General features: G+C 38.1%; 2 protein-coding genes across 2 annotated transcripts in view; both read left to right on the forward strand.

The window, feature by feature from the left end:
* Positions 1 to 5,097, forward strand: part of tdrd1 (tudor domain containing 1) — a 23,025-nt gene extending 17,928 nt beyond the window's left edge. Inside the window, exons 21-25 of the mRNA XM_015390500.1 lie at positions 793 to 960; positions 1,065 to 1,463; positions 4,454 to 4,519; positions 4,629 to 4,672; positions 4,795 to 5,097. Coding sequence (XP_015245986.1) covers positions 793 to 960; positions 1,065 to 1,463; positions 4,454 to 4,519; positions 4,629 to 4,672; positions 4,795 to 4,866 — 749 coding nt within the window. The 3' untranslated portion in view covers positions 4,867 to 5,097. The remainder of the gene's footprint in view (positions 1 to 792; positions 961 to 1,064; positions 1,464 to 4,453; positions 4,520 to 4,628; positions 4,673 to 4,794) is intronic.
* A 2,638-nt stretch (positions 5,098 to 7,735) lies between these two features.
* vwa2 (von Willebrand factor A domain containing 2) overlaps positions 7,736 to 22,535 on the forward strand; it is a 20,002-nt gene continuing 5,202 nt past the window's right edge. The window contains exons 1-11 of the mRNA XM_015390496.1: positions 7,736 to 7,862; positions 12,137 to 12,198; positions 15,917 to 15,991; positions 17,540 to 17,673; positions 17,857 to 17,966; positions 18,144 to 18,341; positions 18,417 to 18,550; positions 18,701 to 18,830; positions 19,989 to 20,044; positions 20,134 to 20,241; positions 20,320 to 20,901. Coding sequence (XP_015245982.1) covers positions 12,147 to 12,198; positions 15,917 to 15,991; positions 17,540 to 17,673; positions 17,857 to 17,966; positions 18,144 to 18,341; positions 18,417 to 18,550; positions 18,701 to 18,830; positions 19,989 to 20,044; positions 20,134 to 20,241; positions 20,320 to 20,901 — 1,579 coding nt within the window. The 5' untranslated portion in view covers positions 7,736 to 7,862; positions 12,137 to 12,146. The remainder of the gene's footprint in view (positions 7,863 to 12,136; positions 12,199 to 15,916; positions 15,992 to 17,539; positions 17,674 to 17,856; positions 17,967 to 18,143; positions 18,342 to 18,416; positions 18,551 to 18,700; positions 18,831 to 19,988; positions 20,045 to 20,133; positions 20,242 to 20,319; positions 20,902 to 22,535) is intronic.

A 22,535-nucleotide genomic window follows, 5' to 3' on the forward strand; every position in this document is an offset into this window, starting at 1 on the left:
CTATGTAAACAAACCTCATCACTTGAGAAGGTAGGTGATGCGGACGTCGTGGAAGACATTTTGTCCCGTAACGCTCGCCGTACTGTTGGGGGGGGAGAGAAGCGGTGGGGGGGAGATGTTCATGTTGCTGCAGTCTGACCGCTGGATGTCGCTAAAAGTTACACACTGTAGCTTTAAGAGAAATGTGACTGAAAATGCACAAAAAATCTCAACTGCAAACGTTTAAAATGAATTTCATGAGGATGCAATGCTGGGGTTTGGAGCAGGAATTTCCTTTCAGCTTGCATAATAATAGCACAACATAAATTCATTATTTTTTAAGAATTGGATGGCGAAGGAAACCGCATCAGATAAGCAAGAAGATTATGTAAACTTTATATTCATATTGTCAAGGAGGAGATGCGATGGGGACACCAGGTCATATTTACAATTGCTCTAAGCCATCTCAGACCCCACCTGCAGTTGTTGCTCTTGGAAACCTAAGCTGCTAATACTATGTCTCTGAGTTGATGTAATTACATACTGTGTGCATGCAGTTACTGTAGGAACCGTGCTAAACACAGTATACAAGTAGGAAATTAGTCCAGCGTACATTCCACAATGGAGCTGTTTTAAGAGGGGTATTTTTTCTGAACATTTTAGTTTCAATCTGCACTGGGTTTTGCTTTAGCTGGCTGTCTGCTATATGAGTTGTGATAGGGAGATGTCATTAGTGATCATGGAAAAGGCAGGAGGAAGGATCTTTTGTGTTTTACTTGCAACTTATAATATGTTTCTTCTTGTGTCTTCTAGAGGATAAAATCTGGTATCGTGCTGTGATCTTGGAGGTAGACGAGAATGAGATTGGTGTCATCTATGCAGACTATGGGAACATTGAGAAGGTTCCACGCTCCCGTATCTTGCCCATCCCTGACCGCCTGTTGCAGCTCCCTTTTCCTGTAACTCGCTGCACCCTCACTGGTAAGGGACATTGCCTCTGGAGTTTTACTAACCCTACCCAAGGTGCTCTTTACTTGCTTATCCTAAAAAATGTTTTTAATAACCGTAACATCCTACTTTCCAAGGTAAGGAAGGCTTTCCTGCAGAGTGGCCTAAGGAAGTGCAGCAGATGTTTCAAACAGAGCTGCTGAACGGTGTCATAGCCACAGTGGAGTCCTTTGATGGTTCTGCTAATGTGCTCTCTCTAACTCTGCCGGCTGAGAGAGGTGGACAGCACCTCTCCGCTATGATCCTGGATGCACTGCAAGCCTGCAAAAAGTGCGACCCAGAAACTAGCCAGAAGCTTGAAAACGCTGGCAGCAGCTCTCAGTGTGTTCCTGATGGGCCCCAGTCTAAGCCTGTTCCTGAACTCCAGTGTGAGCTAGAAAACAATCCAGCTCCAGTTGATACTACTGAGTCCATCAAGCCTCCAGAGCTGACAGCACAACCTCAGCAGAAGGTTGCTTCTGTATCACCTGCCTTTGGTAAGTAAGATTAGAACATAAGCATGTATGTTTGTGATTTTCATCTTTTTAACCTTTTAAAATCTTAAAAGCAAAGCATGAAAATAAGTTTTGATGGGTGGGGGAACATATGATGCTCTAACTACATGAGCATTATTCCAGTGTTAAGAATTGATTAAATTCTGATTCTGAAGATTTAGAGTTATTTCTTGTTGACACATTCTGGGCTGAACTTATAATAGATTACTGTTATAAAATAAATTTTTTCTAGCTGTTGAATTACATGACTTTATATTTATGCAACATATTGATGCTAGAATTAGTCTTAAAGGTATAGTGGAGTGTTACTTTTCCAGGTGGATCATCCAAATAAGTGGTCCTCCTAATTGTCAGTCATTCGTGTGATATATTTACATAAGGCCGTCCTATGTGCTCGTCACCATTTTCACTTACCGGTGGAGAGTCTGACATAGTGGAAAAATGGAAATCTTCTTTAGGAAAGTAAGCTTGTATGAGCGATGCAAACAGCAACTTTTAAACAGAGCGATGGACTTGTGCACTCTCACACTCGTTTTACAGGCGTTCCCGCTCAGAAGCAAGTACAGGGTTTTACATGTGTATATATATATATTTTTTTTTTTAATGGAGAGGGCGGTCTTTTAAAAAATTCACGAAGATCCTCTACTTTACCTTTAACATTCAAGACAAAAACATTTTTTTTCTGAGGTGTGGGTCAGGCAAGTGTCCTCAGTGTCAGCAGTATTTATATAGCAAACAACTGTTTTCAGTCAAAGAAATGTTGATTTGAATATTCTTTGTCTGTAGAACCTGCTTTTTTTGGATACTAATGAATATGTATGTTTCATCTATGCTCTGTATTATTACCATTATCGCATGTTTCTCCTTGTACCTGTTGCCTCTATCCTACGACGCTATGGATGGAAACTAGCCCTGTGCTAAATCCATTTGTATTTACAGCCCCTGCTGTTTATTAATACATGCTGTCCCTTTCATAACAATAAATAGAATAACGTTGAACAGGCTCACAGCTGTGGAGGTTCACTATGGCACAAATAAAGTGGTCCTAGTTGGGCTTCCCTCTGATGAAAATCTTTTAGCTCATCACTAGCGGTATCACAGATATCTGCTGCTTTTAGCGCCTTGTGATTATTAGGGTTAGGCACCGAGAACCAAACAGAACAGTTTATAACCTTTTAATTCTCCCAAAATCTTAAATTTTTTTTTTTTTTATTTAATTCCTAGTTTTGATGTCCAGTCCTCTGACTGAAACATAAACTGCCTGATATCAGCAGAGAAGAACCAGCAGGACTGTGTGCAGCAGCATTTGAATGTGCAGCTTATTGTTAAATTACAGTCTATTGACTGTGACAGTAGCAATTGGGTTATATCATGCAAAAGGATGACACGTGGAGACTCTCCCAAAAAAATCCAGATGAAGAGCCTGGTCGTTGACCCTGACCCTCATTGACCAGTGATGTGACGAAGGCTCCTCATGGCGCACCTTCTGCAGGGACAGCAGAGCTTTTTCTTCACTTTCTTCTAGGGCTGCAATGAACGATAATTTACCAACTCGATTAATCTATCAATAATTTTTTTGATCAATTGGTTAAAAATGGGATAGCAAACCTTATCCGATCATTTAAAAAACCTTTTAGAAATTAAATCAGGTTAGTAGTACTTTCCACTTGTGGAGTTTGATAGAGCATATTGACATTCAAAAAGTTTTTTTTTTTTCATCTTTTATAAATTTAAAATTTTTATTTTTTTATTCATTGATACAGTTACTGCACTAAGTGGGTTGCTCTGTCAGCTAAATTCATGTTTTAGAGTCAATAATCCCGTAAACTATTAATCGATTACCAAATTAGTTGACAATTATTTTAATAATCGATTAATCCGATTAATTGTTTCAACCCTACTTTCTTCCTCTTCCTTAACACCTTAATAGATAGCTGCCTTGTTTCCTATGCATTCTGGATAGAATAAAAAACACTTGAATCTCAATCTGCCGAAGTTAATAGTAATTTAAAGCATAATTATTATTGTTTATTTTGATTAATTTTGAATCTCTGCCAAAGTTTTTATTTGTAACTTCTTGTGCGTTTCTCTCATTTTGGGAGTCGTCAGGGATTCCCCAGTGTAAGCTTTTCCTTGTGATTCTGAAGGCCCATTGCCTTTTTTAGTAATCAGAGTATAGCATCAGGTTAATTAAACTTCTGGGGTATTGATTTGGTCAGGTAAGTAGCAGAGGGGGTTGTTAACCAGTTCCAACTGCTTTGGTGTTAATGAAATAAACAACAGGTGAACTAGAGGGGCAACAACGAGACAACCATCAAACAGGAATGGTTTTACAGGTGAAGGCCACTAACATTTTTTCCCCTCCTCATCTTTTCTGACTCCTTTTCACCAGTTTTGCATTTGGCTAGGGTCACTGTCACTACTGTTGGCATGAGGCGCTACCTGGACCCAACAGAGGTTGCACAGGCAGTCCAACTCCTCCAGGATGGCACATCAATACGTGCCATTGCCAGAAGGTTTGCTGTGTCTCCCAGCACAATCTCAAGAGCATTAGCAGGACGGTATCTGCTTCTTTGTGCAAGGAGGAGCAGGAGGAGCACTGCCAGAGCCCTACAAAATGACCTCCAGCAGGCCACTGGTGTGAAAGTCTCTGACCAAACAATCAGAAACTAACTTCAGGAGGGTGGCCTGAGGGCCCTGCAATGAAATTTCAGCAAAATGACTTTTTCACTGTAATTTTTGGGGTTGATCATTTTCATTTCCATCAAATGATGTGGCATCCTTTTGTTCCCAACACATCACCCAGTCCATATGAGTATAAATAAACAGCATGATTTTTTTCTCCATTGAGATCTGATGTGTTTTCAAAGTGTTCCTTTAATTTTTTTAAGCAGTGTCTTAAAGCAAGTCCTTTATTTCCTAGTCTAGTTGTGTTCACCCGTAATAAATGGGATTTTTAATTGTCATTTCAGAAGATCCAGTGAAGGAGATTGTTGGCCAGATGGAGCAACCAAACCAAAATTATCTAAACGGTTCTGGTACGTACATATCAAGATAATTAAATTTGATGTCTTACTTAATTGCTGTTGCATCTTCTGTGAAAAAAAATCATTAGTTTATAATATTTACAACCTTTCTAAAATGCAGATAATCAAGCCTCTGGCTGCTGCTGCCAGAGCCTCCGAAAGCAGGTTAGATATATTTATAAAAAAAAAAAAAACATTAGTAGTAATAGTATTTATTTTGATTGTATATTATGCTGTTATAATTAAATCGACTAAAAAGGATCCTGTGCTCTGCTTGCATTTAACAGATGGACAGTCTGGAGCATATGATGCAGCTGCAGCTTTCACTCATCAAGCAGCTGGTTGGACAGAAGAAATAAGATTATACAGAACAGTTCATGTTTGTTTATATTTTATCTTTTAACTGGTCTTTAAATTTGAGGGTGCACAATATGTTTTTTTACGTTTGATCTACTTTGTTTTCATTTTTTACAGTTCAGATGCACCAAATAGGTTTGTAATAGTAAAATTGAAAAGCAAAGGCAAGTTCAGCCCCAGTTATGACATCTGTTAACCTCGTCTGCAGCGGTGGGAATGTCCAGCTTTATTGTTTTATGTATGTGTTGAAGTTGAACTTAAAGGTTCTGTGGATTAAAAAAAAAGTTAATTCTTTTCATTTGTCAATTATTAAAAAAAAAAAAACAACCTTCAAGCAAGAATTTTCTGCACATGAAATTCATTTAAGATACAGCTCAAATGTTTTCTTTTTTGTTTTGCTATATCTACAGCTCTAAAATTTTCTGTTAAAGTGCATTTCTCTTTTTGAGACAATAGTGTTTTTCCCCACCAATTTAATTTGAGGTTTTCTCTTCATTTTTTTTTTTAAATCAAAACCTGCTTTAGTTTTAATTTGCATGGCCACAGGAAAATATTTGACCGTTCACAGTATTGCATACATTTCAGGGAAAGGTCCAAAATGATCGACAACAGATTGGAATAAATAGATTTCTGTATATATAAAAAAAGGATAATTTTGAGCCAAGCTGTAATAAAGCATGGTTTAGTGGTCAATTCGGTTAGCCCCTTGTTAGTTTGTTAAAAGATCCCAAAATCTTTAGCTGGATTCAAGACAAAATGAAAACAAGCATCCACTCCAATTAATGAGCCATATGATAGGAGCATCTGAGATGGTTGATTTTGGGGTTCAACTCTGCATGAGGCTTGCAATCAGGTGGTAGAATTTAAGATGTACAAGACAAAGGTGCTGAGGATGATCTTGACAGTTTGGAGTCAGATGAGGTTGAAACATCCAGCGCTTAAAAATTTTCACATCTATTCAAAATTAGTTTCCCTGCCTGATGTTTATGAATGCCGCCTGATCGCTGGAGGATGGTGCCTCTTGTGTGGAGATGGTTGATAACTACTTTGTTCACATATAGTTACTTGACAAATTTTTAGTTGATCTGCTGCAACTTTTACTTAAGGAAAATGGTACTTTATCTTTATGCTCAGTGCCGCAGTGGGTAGTGCTGCTTCCTTGCAGCAAAAAGGTTCAGGGTTCGAAAGAAGAGGGTCTTTCTGTATGGTGTTTGCATCTGTGTGTTCTCTCCGGGTACCCCAGCTTCCTCCCACAGTCCAAAAACATGGACTGTTGCTTCTCTAAATTCTCCTTTGGTGTGAGTGTGTGCATGAATGGTTGTTTGTCACTGTTTCCCTGTAATGGACTGGTGAGTTCGCCCATAGACAGGTGGAGATAGGCACCAACACGAAAATGGATGGATGGATTTTCAGCTGTTTTTTTTTTTTTTTGCATAATTTAACCACCAGGTGGGGCACTTTATAGCCTAATTTTTGTTCCTTTTCATTCATTTTATTATATATCCATTGAAAAAAAAATCTAATATTGCTGCTCTTACTGAAGTAAAATATTTAGCTTGGTTTAAAGAAAAAAGCTCCAGACAGGCAGTTCAAGTTTGATAAAAATCAGTATCAATTTAAATCATGAAAAGTTTACCATCATGTGAGCTTTCAAACTAACACACCATAAACACAAAAGACATATTTTCCTTGTTCTAATAAGTAGATTTTGGTGTTGAGCATATTTGATCTGGGGGGGAAAAGTTTATAAGGATTTTTTTTGAAAGTTGATATATATATATATTTTTTTTTAAGAATACCAAAGATTTGCTACTGTGTGTCTTATTACATTGTTTTTAATCAATCAGATATATCAGCTTATCATTCTTTTTACCACATATTCTTTTACTGACTAATGTATTGGATGGGAAGTAGAAATATGTGAAACTGGTGCTACTCTTTGAGTACAACTGCTGGACGCAATACTCACCTCTCTGCATGTGATGTCATCAAACCCAAAGCAGGGATAGGCTGTTTTCTTTATAACCTTATATCATTTGAAGTCCTGCTGCAGCAGTGATTGATTTTACAGATCTATTTTCTCATGTATGGAAGAGGATTAGAGCCACTGGAAATAAAAAATACAAGAAAAAAGTCAGAATTCTGACTTTAATCTCAGAAGTCTGGCTGAATTCTGACAGCTGACAAACATATTATCAAGCCGTAGCCATGTCTGTTTTAGAACCTAAACTTGCTTTTTTGTTTTAATCACATTCTGCTCTTCCATTAATGAAATAGTGCCACTGGGGACCCCTCTGGCATGTAAAAAGTCACCTAATTCCATCATTTTCCACCAATGTGTTACTGGCCCTCCCAAACAACTCACATCTTTGTCAGTGAAGCTGAGTACTCCCACATCTCTTTCTTCATGGTGCCCATCTACATTAGGAATTCTGAAATTAAAGTCAGAATTCTCTGAGAAAAAAAGTCAGAATTCGGTGAAAAAACTTCAGATTCTGAGAAGAAAATAAGAATCCTGAGATTAAAGGTCAGAATTCTGTGAAAAAAAGTAAAAACTCTGAGATTAAAGTCAATATTCTGTGGAGAAAACAGAATATTGATGCCCACCTCCCTTATTAAACAAATATTTAAAAATCAGTTTAATCAGTTAATTTTTTTCAGTGGCCCTAATCCTCTTCCATACATGAGATTACATTTGCTGATAGAAAATTGTTCTCTGCTAGATGGTATTATTAAATAAATAAACAAGTGATTCCTTTTTATTTATTCTTACACAAACCTACTTGAAAAACAAACAAATCCCAGTGGAGTTTTCCAGCATTCCTTAGGAACGCCCCTTCCCTGGTTTTATCCAGTGCAGGATGAGAGGATCCCACAGGTAGACCAGAGGTGGTTATTAGCAGGAGGTGGGCTCGCCTAGCCTCTCCTCTGAAGGAGCGAACCTCAGCAGGTCGGAGCAGCACGGAAACAGGAGCAATACTCATAAAGGCTGGTTACGGTAAGGAGAAACTTGGGTCTATGAGGGAGTAAATCGGGGTGCGCTTGTTTTGTTCGCCTGCTGGTAGCGGCGATGTGTTTCCCACTATCTGCTTATAGTGATCAAAGACAGAAGAAATGTCGGTATTTATCATTGCCATGGTAACAATATGTTTCTTATGTAGATGAAATTAAACAGGTGCTGGTTTTTATTTGGGCTGAATGCTGTGTGCAATGTCAAGTAAATTAATATTTTAGCTCAACACAGGCACCCTGGTAAAATGTTAAAAGAGGTTACATGTTTTGAATATTAATTTTTATCGAATAAATAAATAAATACATGTAAGACAGTTTTATTACTTTTTTTTTAGGCCAAAACTGCTTTGCAAAGTGAGACAAATGCTGCTATGAAGTTTTAAGCTCATGTTTTAAACATACATTTTTTGAAGTTGTAACTAAAAATAAACCAACTACTTTTTCCAATATAGTCATGCGTTGCACATCAATAAACTTTTTTTTTTCTTTCAAGTTCCACAGCAAAAAAAAAAAAAAAAAGTGGTACTTCTTCTTTAACATGTTTATTATATGACTGCAGTAGTTTTACTAAGACAGGTAGGACTTAATGTACAAAAACAAACTGAAAGCTTTGGCCGGTAACAAAGTACCTTCCAAATCAGATTGTATTTAGAACCTGAGGAGAGGATTAAAAAATGAATAAATAATTAAGGTAAGGGTGTCTAACTCCAACTCTTGAAATAGTGTGATGCATGCCTTTTTCTCCAATTTAACTAAATTACCAATTTTTTTTTTTGTAAAACTCTGCAGATGCCCAATATTAAACATTTATTTAATACAGGTGTGAAGTGCACTTGGACACTCTTGACATAAAGGACTGGGTTGCCACCAGTGCAAAGCTTGTATAGGACTGACAGCAGGCAGGTAAGGTTGTTTTGGTCATAGTCTGATGTCAAGAAGCAAATTCAATCCAAGAAAAGCTTGAAGCATAGATATTCCTCAAGTAGAACCACCAGTTATATGATGGAACTTTAATGGGAACATATAACACCTTGCAATAAAAACTTTAGTTGCTTTTCAGATAATTTTATTCTAACATTCTAGATTATGCAGATCTGTTTAATTTTCTATATCCAGTTTTTGTGTTTTTTTTATTTGTCATCCTAGCCTATGAGGTCATGATCTAATTTCAAAGGCTAGCACAATGTGTAAGGATAATTATTATACATGAAACTAAATTCAATGTTTAGTTTTATATTAAAGAAATCAAGCCATTTTTCAACCATTTAAGTGTTTTCTCTGATCGCTTCTCAGTGTGTGGTTTCTTATATGCATCTGGAACACATTCCGATGCACCGGTCTACGTTATTATATCATGAAGTAGAACAGTGCCTTTTAATCAGACAGATGTGCTAAACAAAAGAATTTCCATGCTTGCCTCTGTTGTTTTAAACGTGGTTATTTTCATGGAGTCATCCTAAAATGACTGGAACTGTTAGGATGTTTCTCAAAGTGCCACAAATACAGGTTAGTTGTGTGGATTTTCTAAGAAGTTGGCTCAATAAGTAGCACTTTTTTCTAATTACAGTGTACAGCGTGGAGGCATTTTCCGACATGAGAGCTGTTTTTGAAACAGGCATCACCTCTTACAGCCCTGTTTTACAAGTTTTACCCTCTGTTACATCCTCAGATTTCCATGCATTTTCTTGTGATTTTAAGCGAGATACCACCAAAAATCAGTGCATAATCTTGACATGGAAGGGTCATAATACATAGCTTTCTGTTTCCTTTTTACCAAGATAATCTGACAAGTGTGGTATTTGTTCCCTGCAGTAAATTGATCAATGAAACCAACTTGCTTTACTAATAACCAGCAAAAATACATATTGGTTTTTTAAAACTTTGTGATGTAGGACGTTGCTCTGAGACTTTAGAAACCCCTGTGAAACATGGTATATAAAATATATTTCATATATAATTTACAGTGTTTACAGTAAGAGTAGCATGTGATTTGTTTATTAAAACATGTGGTTTATATTCTGTTTCTGCAACTTTTCTACCCAAAGGCTTTGGATAATTTTAACAAATTTGCATAAATCTGTTGGACTTGTTATTGCTGTTAATCTAGAACATATTGATGAATAGTATAAACTTATTTTTATGGATTATATTATATAAAATGTTGAATCTTAAAATACTAAACCAAATGCACTACCTGACTACAGCTTATTAGCATCTTCATATACTTCATATTTTTGTGCTCATTCTTGGTGACACATTAGAGGTTGAAGGGCTGCAGATAAGGTCTGATTAACTCTGGCTGCTGATAAGTTTGGGTGATAATATCCTACTTGCAGCTTAGCAGTGCGCCTGAGGTAGACAAAGAGGACAGGAGTGCCAGGGGGGCCTTGTGTATGTATTTCTGAGACAGAGAAGGAATTGTGTGCAGGACGGAACCTCGCTTTGAGAGGAGTCTCGGTTTCTCTGATAGAGATCTGCAGAGCTGTCTTGGCAACGAATGGCTGAGAAGGCCTGAGATGATAAGCATCATCAAGGGCCACTGATGCCCCATAGAACACTGCTGCGACTTCCTGATGACAAGAGATTTCATTATTATCGTTACTTGGGGTGCAGTTTGGGTCATGCATGCTTGTAGTTGGTTATAGATAGGGATGCGTGCATAGAAAGAAGAGGAACACACACACGCACACCTGTCTCAGAAGTTCGCCACTGCTTCCCAATCATTCATCTGGATCATTCTACCCTCTCTCTGAACAAACATTTGGGATATTCTCCTAAAATAAAGGTAATGTTAGGTCTCAAATTTTACAAAACACACATTTTTCAAACATTTTAATGAATTTCTTTGGAATTGCATATATTACTGTATGTGAAACTCCAACAAGAGGCAGTAGAAGGCAGAAAACTTCAATGTTAAACTGAAAGCATGGTGTACTACTTTATAGAACCACCTTTTGCTTTAAATACAGTCTTTTAAGGTAGGTCTCTAATGACTTTGCACATTAAGTCCATAATTCTTGCTTTTATTCCAAACTGGGGTTCAGTCAGATTGAATGCAGAGAATGTGTTGGCATAAAATGTCAAGTCAAAACACTGTGGTGACGCAGTTCCTGTTACTCGGATACACCTAAATACAATTCTGTGCCACCAATTGCCTTCAGAATGCAGATTAATAGTGCAACAATAAGGTTGCGCAATAAATCACATTGTGTGAAGTATTCTTTTGCCAAAAGGATTTATATGCCAGTATGTTTGATAAATTTTATTTAATACTGTTTAGATTTGGCTAAGAGAGTAAAGGGGTATAGTCATGGAGTAATTGTAAAGTAAGGTTTCATTACAAAAACCTCAGGCATAGATCATAAACAAACCATTTCAATACAATTTTACAGTTAAAGTGGAAGAACTATTTTGCAGTTTCACTCTCTGGGTTCTATGGTGAAAACATGATACAATGATGATAAAAACAAAAAGAACGAGAAATGCCTTGACTCTGACTCTGCTAATTTAAAGATTTCTTCATTAAATGCAAGTCATATCTTAAACACAATATTCACTATAATTATCAAGATATGTCTCTCATCTGTCTAAAATACAAACAAAAGCATTTCACCTTCGGAGGCACAGCCAACCAATATCTACACTCTTCTATGAGTTAAATTATTGCAATAAACTAAAAACAATTCTCTCATGTTGGTCAAGATGGTATATTTTGCTCAAACAAAAGAGTAAGTCCCTTTTTCATATACATTTTTTTTTACAATGCATTTAATTTCAGAACTCAATCAATACTTAAGTGTGAAAATGTTTGTGTGTTCATCAGGGCTGAAACAATCATGATTAATCTATATTGAAATAATAATCAATTAGTTTAGTAATCAATTAATCGTCAGCTGGAATATAGAGCCTGTAAAACATCCTTTTATATAACGGAGCAACCCACTTAGAGCAATAATTATATCAAAATTGTAAAAAAAAATATGTAAACATTTTGCATTTAATTCTGATTTTTAATTTAGCATTAAGCATCTATCATCTTACAAAACAAATTAACTTAGTTTCCCGCAGCCAACATTTACTTTTCATATATTGTGAACATTTATGAATCCACAGATTGCGTGAATCTTCATTTTTGAGGGACAATAATGAATATTTGCTTTTCTTATACATCTGTTCATGCTTATAGACCCAGACGTTTACAATGGACTAAAGTCTTAAACAGTTGTGCTCTGCTTAGCATATGCTCATTTATGATTGCAGGTGTTCCAACATGTACGCTGATACATGCACTACCCTTCTCTTCACTTTGCTGCTCCTTCCAGGTTGGTTGATGAATGTTTCATTCTGTTTTTTGTCCGATATTCTGTGAAGTCTTTCTTGGTTTGTTGGAGAACATCACATTATAACGACCAGGGATGAAGCAGGGGGATGTTTTAAGCCTGTGGTAGGTTATACAAGAAGATCCACTTGGATGAACAAGATTGAGAAACGGAGACTGGGTTTAAATTTTTAAATTCAGCTCAACTGGAGCTTCTTTTAAAAGAAGAGAGAACTGTGCAAATATTTAGATGTGCAAAGAAGCTAGAGGAGATACCTTTTTGTTTTTCAGGCGAAGCAGCAATTTACCTATTCAAAGCAGCTTTTTTTACTGAAGAGTATTGGTATTTGCCAGAGGGGAAAAGGAGGGACTAGCTGGGAAATATAATCTTTAAACCTTTTTCTAAAAATGACAGCTTTAGCACCATGTGTAATATTTATGATGGGTCATTTTAAGACTTTGAACTGTGCAAAACCTGTTTCACCTTCTAAGGAGGCCTCTCTCTTTCATTCTGCTGTCAACATGGATGTAAGGCCAATTATCCCCCCTCGGCTAGATTATTTTAGGGTCATTGTTTAACATAACAGTTCTTACATTTAGGTAGAATTTATGCCAGAGAGACTTAATCTGTCCTGTTTTCTGCACTGCAATTATTTTCACAGACATTAAAGATAGGAGCGGCCCTACCATGAACAGACAGGCTTTTTGTTCTGAGCTCTGTGGCCTCACTGACAATAAAAACGTTGCCCACTCTGGCCCCCAAACTTTCACTTAGGAATGATGTTGGAAGCAGGGCCTTATAAAAGAGGTCAGTGTTGTGAAGAGGTTGGAGCAAGCTGTTGCAGGTGGTACTTCCCTCTAATGATCAGTGTCTCTTTTATTCCCTTGAACTGAAGTTTTATGGCATTTTTTTTTTATTAAAAGGTAATGCATGTTTTAAGGGGTGAAGTCTGTATACAAATTTTATTTTGACATTAATGTTTTTACTGCTGTTGGTATGTTTGTCTTTTAGTAATACAAGGATTCAGCTTGATTCCCTGTCAAGCTCTGAATAGTAGGATCCAGTATTTGAGGCGTGTGTGTCACTAACCTGGTCTTATAGTTCAGTATGAGCCCAGAGGATGAGGTTGGTTCCAGCCGGTCAGCTGCCAACACAACTTAGTGGGTGGCATGAAGAGAGTCCCAGAAACTGATGTATTAATGATCGGAGGACAGGCAGGAGATCAGAACTGAGCAGACGATGGAAGGCAGGATAATCCAGAGATGGAAGCCAAAGCTGGTGTTGAGGACGTGCTCTGTAGTCAGAGCCAGGAAATCAGAGGTCCGAAGTGGTGCCGAAGGGAGAATCCAGAACGGAGTCAGGAAACAGTTCCACGTTCTGTACACAAATAGGAAGAGATCCGCAGGACTCAGACAGGTCAGGCAAACAGATCAGAACAGAAACAGGCAGTCTCAGAGGTTGAGAGGCAGAACAGGTCAGGATCAGGCTACTGGAAACACAGGTATGCTAGAGAACTCTCACCACAGGCTTGAATAATCGGGAAATGAGAAACTGGTTTGAAGGCTGATTAAATAGAGACTGAAGCAGGTGGATCAGATGAGCGGTAATGAGAACTGAGTGGAGATAAGCAGGTGAGTGAAATTAGTAATTAGACCAGACATCAGTGCCAAGATCATGAAATTCTTAATATTTTGCATCAGTCTGTAACTTTTCCTGTTGGTTCTTCATCTTTGTTTATTGTCAGGGCTTATTCACTCTGGGTCTGTTATTAAGGCGTCCTGTTTTTGAGGCATGTTTGATGTCTGCCTAATCATAGTTTTTCACCTTTATGTCTCAGAATCTGTGTTTTTCTGCACAGCAGATCTCGTAAGATGTACCAGAATTATATTTTTAGCTTTATTTTTTACAACAGAAGCCATTAGAGCTGTGTTAAAACAAAGTGCCTTTTAAAGTTTAGTGATTCTACTTTCTTACTAAATGATTCAATGTAGTTTATTGGATTTTATGTAACAGACCAAAAACCATGAAGGGTTTAGGTGTAAAGCTCAATTACAGCTGCAGGCCTTTTGGACCGTGATTAATCCTTTTTTTTAATAACTGGAGAACTAACTGTTTTCAATCCATCTGTTGAATGCTCTTCTCTTTTAACACACCTTAATCAAAAAGGTGAACTACCTTCTGGGCATGACAGCAAGATTTGCAAACACTTGGTTATTCAATATTAATACAGCAACTCTGTAAGAAAGAAGCCGTCCATATCAATTTACAAATTTTTTTTAAAGATCTAAGACCTCAATGTTTGGAGACGTTCGGTGTGTTCTGAGGAAATTTTGTTTAAAGCGTTTGGCTGTGGTGAGCGTTATGACGTTTAAAGGAAAAACAGGTAAACTGCATAGCCCTCCCAACTGGGAAGTATAGGCTGGTCAGCTTTATGTGATGTCAGCGTTTCGCTGCTGAAGGTACTAGTGCGTATCTCTAGACAGACTGGATGAGGAGCGAAGAATGTTAAGTTACTTATTACACAGATATGGCACGAGAAAAGGCTTTTATGAGAGGGTTTCACAAAACATTTGACCCAACAAATCCTACAGTTTAATCAAAATAACAGGGACATTTCTGTAAACTTAAAAATTAAAAAAGGCTTGAAATGAAAAAATATAAAACAGGAAATAACTATATTAATCCTGGCTAACCTATAAAAGGAAACGTTTAGTCTGATTTAATATCAGGAAGTGAGAAAGAACAAGTTGCATTTATTACTGTCTATCTAAATAAAATGTAAAGCAGTGATTTATCCTCTGCCTTTACCCCTTAGATGATGTTAAACCACTGACCTTCTGGTTTTCCTTTTTTTCCCCAACATTTTTAGTGTTACAGGTCACTGAAAAGAGACAGATAGCCTCAAGCATTACAAGCAAAAGTGATGTAATTGAGGAGAAAAACATGCGGAATCTTGTGTGAAAATACACATTCAGAACTTTCTGTGCTCCATACTTGCCTTAAGGAAACTAAGCATGTTCTCAGTAAATCACATACCCCACATCCACCCCACCTCCTTACATATGTATAAATAAAAGAATGTCCTTTCAGTTGATAAAACCAAACAATGGTCCTTATCAACTCCCAGAAGAGATAGTTGACTTTCTAAAAACATTAAAAGATATCTAAATATATATATTTACCATTACAAACAATAAAATGATAGTTACAGTTTATGTAAAGACATTTTCTTTTCTTTTCTGCCTTTCATGAGTCAAACCGCACATAAAATTATATCAGAAATTATTTACTCTTCATATATTAACATTTTAATTATAAGAAAATATATTTACCTTTTCAAGCAACTGATTATGAGAGAGGGAATACTTATCAAAACATTTTTGCTGATTCTAAACTAATATATAACATATAAGTATGCAGACCTTTTAGCATTACATATCGGACATTAGAAGAGGAGGAGAACACGTATGTCTGTAAATTGCTCAGGATCCTCACAGGAAACAACACATGAAAATCTGAAGTATATGTGATGAAATAACTTGAAGTCACAACCGTTTTTGATTATAGAGAGAGGGCAAGGTCAACATTTTGGTAAATGAGGTATGAATGAAATACACATCTGAGATTCAGCCACAAAGCTGTAAAGAGCCTGATTGCCTTGTTAACTGTATGAATATAAATGTGAATGCACCCTAATCTTCATATCCTTTGTTCCCCTCAGTCCAACATGCTGCCTCTGTGCAGGAGATCCAAACCAACCATGAGAACATAGCAAAAATCAACTCAGCTGCACAAAGTGAGTAAGGAAAGCTGTGAAATAAAAAAGACAAATGTTCTCATATTTGTTATCTACCATTTCAATCTTGTACAGAGGGCTTCTACCCAGGATGATTTCCCTATAATACCTTCAAAAGAGAGACGTCTAGAGGGGGGAGTTAAAATAGATGCCTGACCTGGATCACTGAGTATTTCAGTCGAGGCCCCTTAATGTGGAAGAGCAATGACTCTACCCTCCAGCCGCTCTTCAGATGACTAACTGAAGCTAATTGTAGCCGCTTCTATCCAGCAACTTGTTGTCTAAGTCAGGCATCCCCAAACTCGGTCCTCAAGGCCCCCTGTCCTGCAGGTTTTAGAGGTTTCTCTGCTTCAGCGCAGCTGGTTATAATGATTGCAGTAGACCAAAAGCCTGTTAATCAGCTTTCAATTAAAATCAGCTGTGCTGGAGCAAGGAAACCTCTAAAACCTGCAGGACAGGGGGCCTTGAGGACCGAGTTTGGGGATGCCTGGTCTAAGTCATTGCCCAGATTTTAGTAATTAAGTCATGGACAGGACCAATTACTTGGCAGGTTGCAAAAGTTCAGCAGGCACTGGGAACAGGTCTGACTTTGTACCTATAATGCAAACTACACTGGAAAAAACGATAGAGAAATAAGTAAAAATGTCTTAAATTAAGTGTATTTACCCTTAATATGAGTAGGTAAATGAGTTGATTTGCCAATGGAATGAGTATTTTTACTCTTAAAAAAGATAATTAGATAATATGCACTTGAAATAAAACAATGCAAGTGCGTTTTGTTATTTTAAATGTGAATTGTCTTGTTCTGTTGGCAAAATGCTTCTTTTACCTCCTCAAATTCAGAACAAATTCACTTATTTTAGGAAAAAATTACTTATCTAGATTTAGATTTTTTTTCCAGTGTACACTTCTGCTCTGCTTGTACACAGACAAAATGGCCCCTAGTTAAAGACCCCTGACTCCATACTCCTGAAGCACACCCTTCAGGGGACCAGAAGGGACATGGACAATACCGCATCCTCAGGAAAACTCCCATGGTCAAATGTTTCATTGCTGGGACCAAACTCACACAACTGCTTCTTCTGAAATCAGCTGCTATTATTCAATGAAAAATCTTTTTTTTTTTTTTTTTTTATATATTTTTAAACTACTTTTAAAATTTTGTAGAATTTCATAAAATTCACTATTGTTGATAGTGGATTAGTGTGACATTTTGATCCTGAGTAAGATTATTTTTAGTAATTTTACAGGATTTGAAAGACTTGATGAGATGTGCAGTTTTATTAAATTTCTATAGTACAGTGTGGCAAACACATCAGAAGGGGACTTTGTTTCCTTGTAAGCCTTAATTAGAGAAAAAATTGCATAATATCCTCGATGTAAAAAGCTCTCCTCATTGTCAGCAGCGCCCCTGCTTACTGGACCATGAAACTAACAGAAACGTCTGAGAACGATGTTTCCATGCAGGAATGCAGAGAGAAACAATGTCTGGAACAACATCACTGCCTATAGGACAACCAATTTTGTGTGTTTTGTATTCATGGGAAGTGATGCAGTGCTCATCAGTCATGGACATCCTCTTTCTCATGGATGGATCCTACAGTATCGGGAAGGGAACCTTCGAGAGGTCCAAACATTACGCAGTCAAGCTGTGCGATGGCCTAGATGTTGCTCCGGATAAGGTTTGATTTCCATCCACCCTATATTTCTATATCCTGTCTATCAACACACAATTTAGTTTAGTCGGGTGAATAGTACCAGGACCAGTGTCATGCTTAAATGCATCTAATCAACCATTTTGTAGAAACATACATTTTGAAATACTTGCAAGATTGCGATTGCACTTTCTCTCTGGTTCTATGCAGGTGCGAGTGGGTTTGATTCAGTTTGGAACCGTTCCCAGGTTTGAGTTTACTCTGGACTCGTACTCCACCAAACAGGAGCTGAAGAAACACATAAAGAAGATTTCATACAGGTTCGTAAATGTAAACCAAGAGTTAAAAAAGGTCAAGAGCGCTCACTATGTTAAGTCTTATAGTCAAGAATAAGTCTAACTAAGCCTTATAGTCAGGAGTAGTTGGGGGTATAGAAACATTGTGCGTCATTCTGTGATTGGTTTCTTCTGATTCTGCTAAAACCGTTTTTCTCTCAGAGGAGGCAGCACCCAGACAGGCTTGGCTCTAAAATACATCCTGAGGAAAGGTTTTCCAGGTGGCCGCAACTCCTCCAGCGTCCCCCGTGTGGCCATCCTCTTGTCTGATGGGAGGTCTCAGGGCAGCGTGGTCCAGGCGGCTGCGCAGCTTAAAGAGAAGGGCGTGGTCCTGTTTGCTGTCGGCCTGCGGTACCCCAAGTAAAGATGACGTTTATGAATTATAGCATGCAGGGATACATATTTTAAACATGCTGACCTAAATCCGTTTTGCAGATGGGAAGAACTGCATGCCCTTGCCAGTGAGCCACAAGAAAGTCACGTCTTCTTTGCAGAGCATTTCTTTGATGCTGTTAACGGCCTGTACAGCACACTGAGCATGTTCTCTTTCTGCAACGCCACACCTGCAGGTGAGAGTCCTTCCTCAGGAAAACTGCTGTTTGTTTCCATTTTCACACAACTCTTTCCATGTGTTAGATAGAAGGCGACTATCTTGATATTGTCTAACTTTAACTTACTGATCTCATGTGGTTTATATTTGATCTTTTCTTGTCCTCTAGGTTGTCAGGTGGAAACCTTCCCCTGTGAGAGAAAGACTCTGGAGACAGTCAAAGAACTACAGGGGAATTTTATGTGCTGGAAAGGTTCCAGGGGATATTCCCCATATACGTCGCTCTGCCCTTACTACAGGTACATGTTCATGGAGGCTTTTTCCACTGAACTCTACACAAAACCTACACTATTAGATTTCCTCTTAGTATATGGAAGTAAATCTGTGTTGCTGGGCTTTGAATTAAAAATGCAGCTGAAATTTAAATGTTGTATGTTTGTACTTACTGTTTCAGTGTTAAAATATATTCAGAACACATTTTTGACCTAAAAAAATTGTCATTATTTCTACACAGTTGAAATCTTCAAGCTAAAAATTCACATTACTATTATATAAAATATAAAAAAAAAAAATCAAACTTTCAAAATTCAAACTCAATATTTTCAGTCTTCTGAGATTCAACTGGCTCTATTTCACTGTCTTAAATTTGGCGTCTAAATTCAGTGTAAAAAGGGAAGGGTTACTTCAGGTCACAGACATTAGCAATGGATTGTGGTGTGTCCAACGCCACGGCCAATCCCGTTACGTTTTCTTAGTCACGTGATGTGATGCTTGTGGCGCTCAGACTGAAGGAAACCCAGCATCACGGAGCCGATGTTCTGAATATATTTTAACACTGAAATAGTAAGTACAAACATACAACAGTTAAATTTCAGTGGCATTTTTAATTCAAATCGCACCAACACAGATTTACTTCCATATTAGTAGAGATCGACACAAAAAAGAAGCAAAACTGTGATTTGGAAGAAAAAGGTTTTCAGGGATTTTTTTCAATTATAAACTGAAAATTGATCTTGAATTTTTTATTCAGCCTTTTAAAATCTGATTCAAGGTTAACCACTGCCTTAAAAACAAGCTGACATTAAATATGTTTAGTTTAAGTGTAAATCCAGCTTTTAAATACACTTTTAGGTCATTTTGCTCTGGAGGCAACATGAAGGGTAAAGAAAGAATCTAGAATCCATCCATCCATCCATCCATCCATCCATCCATCCATCCATCCATCCATCCATCCATACATACATACATACATACATACATACATACATCCATACATACATACATAATGTGAAATTATGTACCTGCACCTTTCCAGAGACATGCTTTATATATAATTGCTTTTATAGCACATTTCAGTATACTTTTATTGAAAATATATTATTTCATTTTCTTTTATAACTGAGCTGCTGCATTGTTAGCAGATAAAAGTCAGTGAACCACCATCATGTGCTTTGCAGGTATAGTCGAGTTTACAGGAGACACCAGACTGTGTGCCATCGGACCATTTGTTCAGGTGAAGTTGTTCCCTTCCTTTGCCTCATTCTACGCTCTAACATGATGCTGACATCTCTCTTCTCTGGTTGCTCTCCTCATCGTTCCCAGATCCCTGTGACTCTCAGCCGTGTATGAACGGTGGATCATGTGTGTCAGAAGGTCTGGAGCTCTACCACTGTGTGTGCCCACCTGGATATGGGTCAGACCCGCACTGTGGTCGGTACAATCCCTGCTTCTGTTTCTTTTTATGACTGTGTAAAGACTAAGATCAATTAACCTCCAATCTTTCCTCAGCTCCTGCTTTATCCTTGGACTGCTCCATTGATGTGCTTTTCCTACTGGAAGGCTCTACCGCTCTGACGTTAGAAGGCTTCCTTCGTATCAAATCCTTCTTAAAGCGCTTCCTGCAGACTGTCATTGGCTCTGACAGCCCCAGTAAAGTGGGCCTGGCTGTGTTCGGCGGGGAGACCAGAGTTGAAGCTCAGGTTGGGAAATTTAAAGGAAACACCAGGAGTCTCCTCGAGGCTCTGGATTCACTGCAACCGCCCGGAGGCTTGGCCTTGACTGGCCAGGCGCTGCGGCATGTGACCCGGCATGGCTTTGTGAGCGAGCCTGTCTTTGCAGATGTCTCAGATGACCTCCCGCATGTTGTGGTGCTGCTCGCCGCCACTCCTGCTGCCGACGAGGTGGTCGAGGCCGCAAAATATGCACGAGATAGAGAGATCTTCCTGATTGGGGTGGGACCGCACAGACTGAGGGGAGAGCTGAATAATATCACAGGAAATCCTCAGAGGACTCTAACATATCAATCACCTGACAGGCTCATCGGAAAGATACCTGAGCTGAAGGCCAAGATCTGCAGCGTGGATACACAAGGTACCTACTGTCCAAAAGGAAGATTTCTAATTCAATTCAATTTAAAAATGCTTTATTAATCCCAAAGGGAAATTAAATGTTGCAGTAACTCATAAGTTGGGTGTTAATAGCTTTTGGCTGGAAGGATCTTCTGCACTGGTCTGTCTTGCACCAAATCTGGAGAAGCCACTGATTGAAGACACTCTGTGTGTCAGGATTTGGTGTTGGTTTGAGGACCCAAATGCAGAGGCAAGTTGGCAGAGGTCAATTTAGGTGGGTTTAATAAGGTTCACAGGAGCTGAGGCAGGAATCAAAAATCCAACAGAAATTACAAACGAACTAGAACCAGGGAGACATCAGGGGAAAACCAAACTCTAGGAGCCAGGGAGAGACGAGGAAAGCAGACAGACGTTTGACGAGGATCCAGCAAGCAGGAACTGAAGAGGGAGGCTTTTAAAGGGGACAGAGACAAAGAGAGGGCTAACGAGGGGATTGAAAACAGGTGAGGGCAGAGCAGAAAACAGAGCTAGGGAAAGAGGACACAAGAGGGCAGCAGAGGACAACAAATGGAAAACCAAGTCTGTGACACTGTGGTTTAAAAATCTTCTAGAATATTTTTAAACAACTACTGTCTATATAAAAATTTGGTTTTAAAAAACTGAATGTATTTAACAAAAGCTATTGGCACCCTGTGTGCCAAAGCTAAAAAGTGTTAAATACCAATAAAACTAGCAAAATACAGCCTTTAAAGGAGTCATAGAATGATTCTATAGGGTATTTGGTGCTGGTCCTTAAGGTCTCTGAATAGGGTGTATAACATTGGTTGGGCTGAAAATGGCATATTTGCTGTTCTATGAGCCTTAATGCAAGCCTGGTTAAAAGCCCCAGAATGAGACGACAGGTTGTCTTCCTTTTATGCTATGCTCATGATTATTTAGATGAGCTGTGCGCTGATTGGTTGGTTTAAAATGAGCGAACGAGCAAAGACACATCATAGCAACAAGCACTCACTCACTGAAACATTGAAATTGTTGATATCGTAGGGTGACAAGACGTCCTCCTTTTCCCGGACATGTCCTACTTTTTATACCTTAAAAAATTGTCCGAGGGGAATTTCAAAATCGTCAGGGATTTTGGTCGACTGCAGTGCAGCACGTAGTCGAAACACACAGGGCATTCAAACCATCCCTGAATTTATGTCAACTCAGGGCTTAATTTGGATTCCGCAGTTTTATTGTGGAAGTTTAGAATTGTGAGATTTGCAGAAAAAGGAGGTGTCGATGGGGTTTGAACTTCTCTGTACGCATTTCACCCACTGAATTATCGTTATTCATCTATGACAATGTAAACTTGGTTTTGCATTCTATGACCCCTTTAAATATTGACGCATTTGTTCTGGAAAAAAAAAAAAAAAAAAGAATCGTGCCCACTGCATGGCATCTTTTTTGCACCTTTAAATAGAAAAACATGTTCAGAGCACTTGATCAGACAATTAAACAATGTACCGTTCAACCTTCAGACATATGTGGTAGTTAAACTACCATATACACTGGAAAAAAATCTAAATTAGTAATTTTTTCTTAAAGCTACAGTGTGTAATAATTAGAGGGATATACAGTCAGAAATGTAATATATTATACATAACTATGTTATTT

Source organism: Cyprinodon variegatus, unplaced genomic scaffold (assembly GCF_000732505.1).
Source record: "Cyprinodon variegatus isolate N-32 unplaced genomic scaffold, C_variegatus-1.0 Scaffold502, whole genome shotgun sequence".
NCBI classification, from domain to species: Eukaryota; Metazoa; Chordata; class Actinopteri; order Cyprinodontiformes; family Cyprinodontidae; genus Cyprinodon; species Cyprinodon variegatus.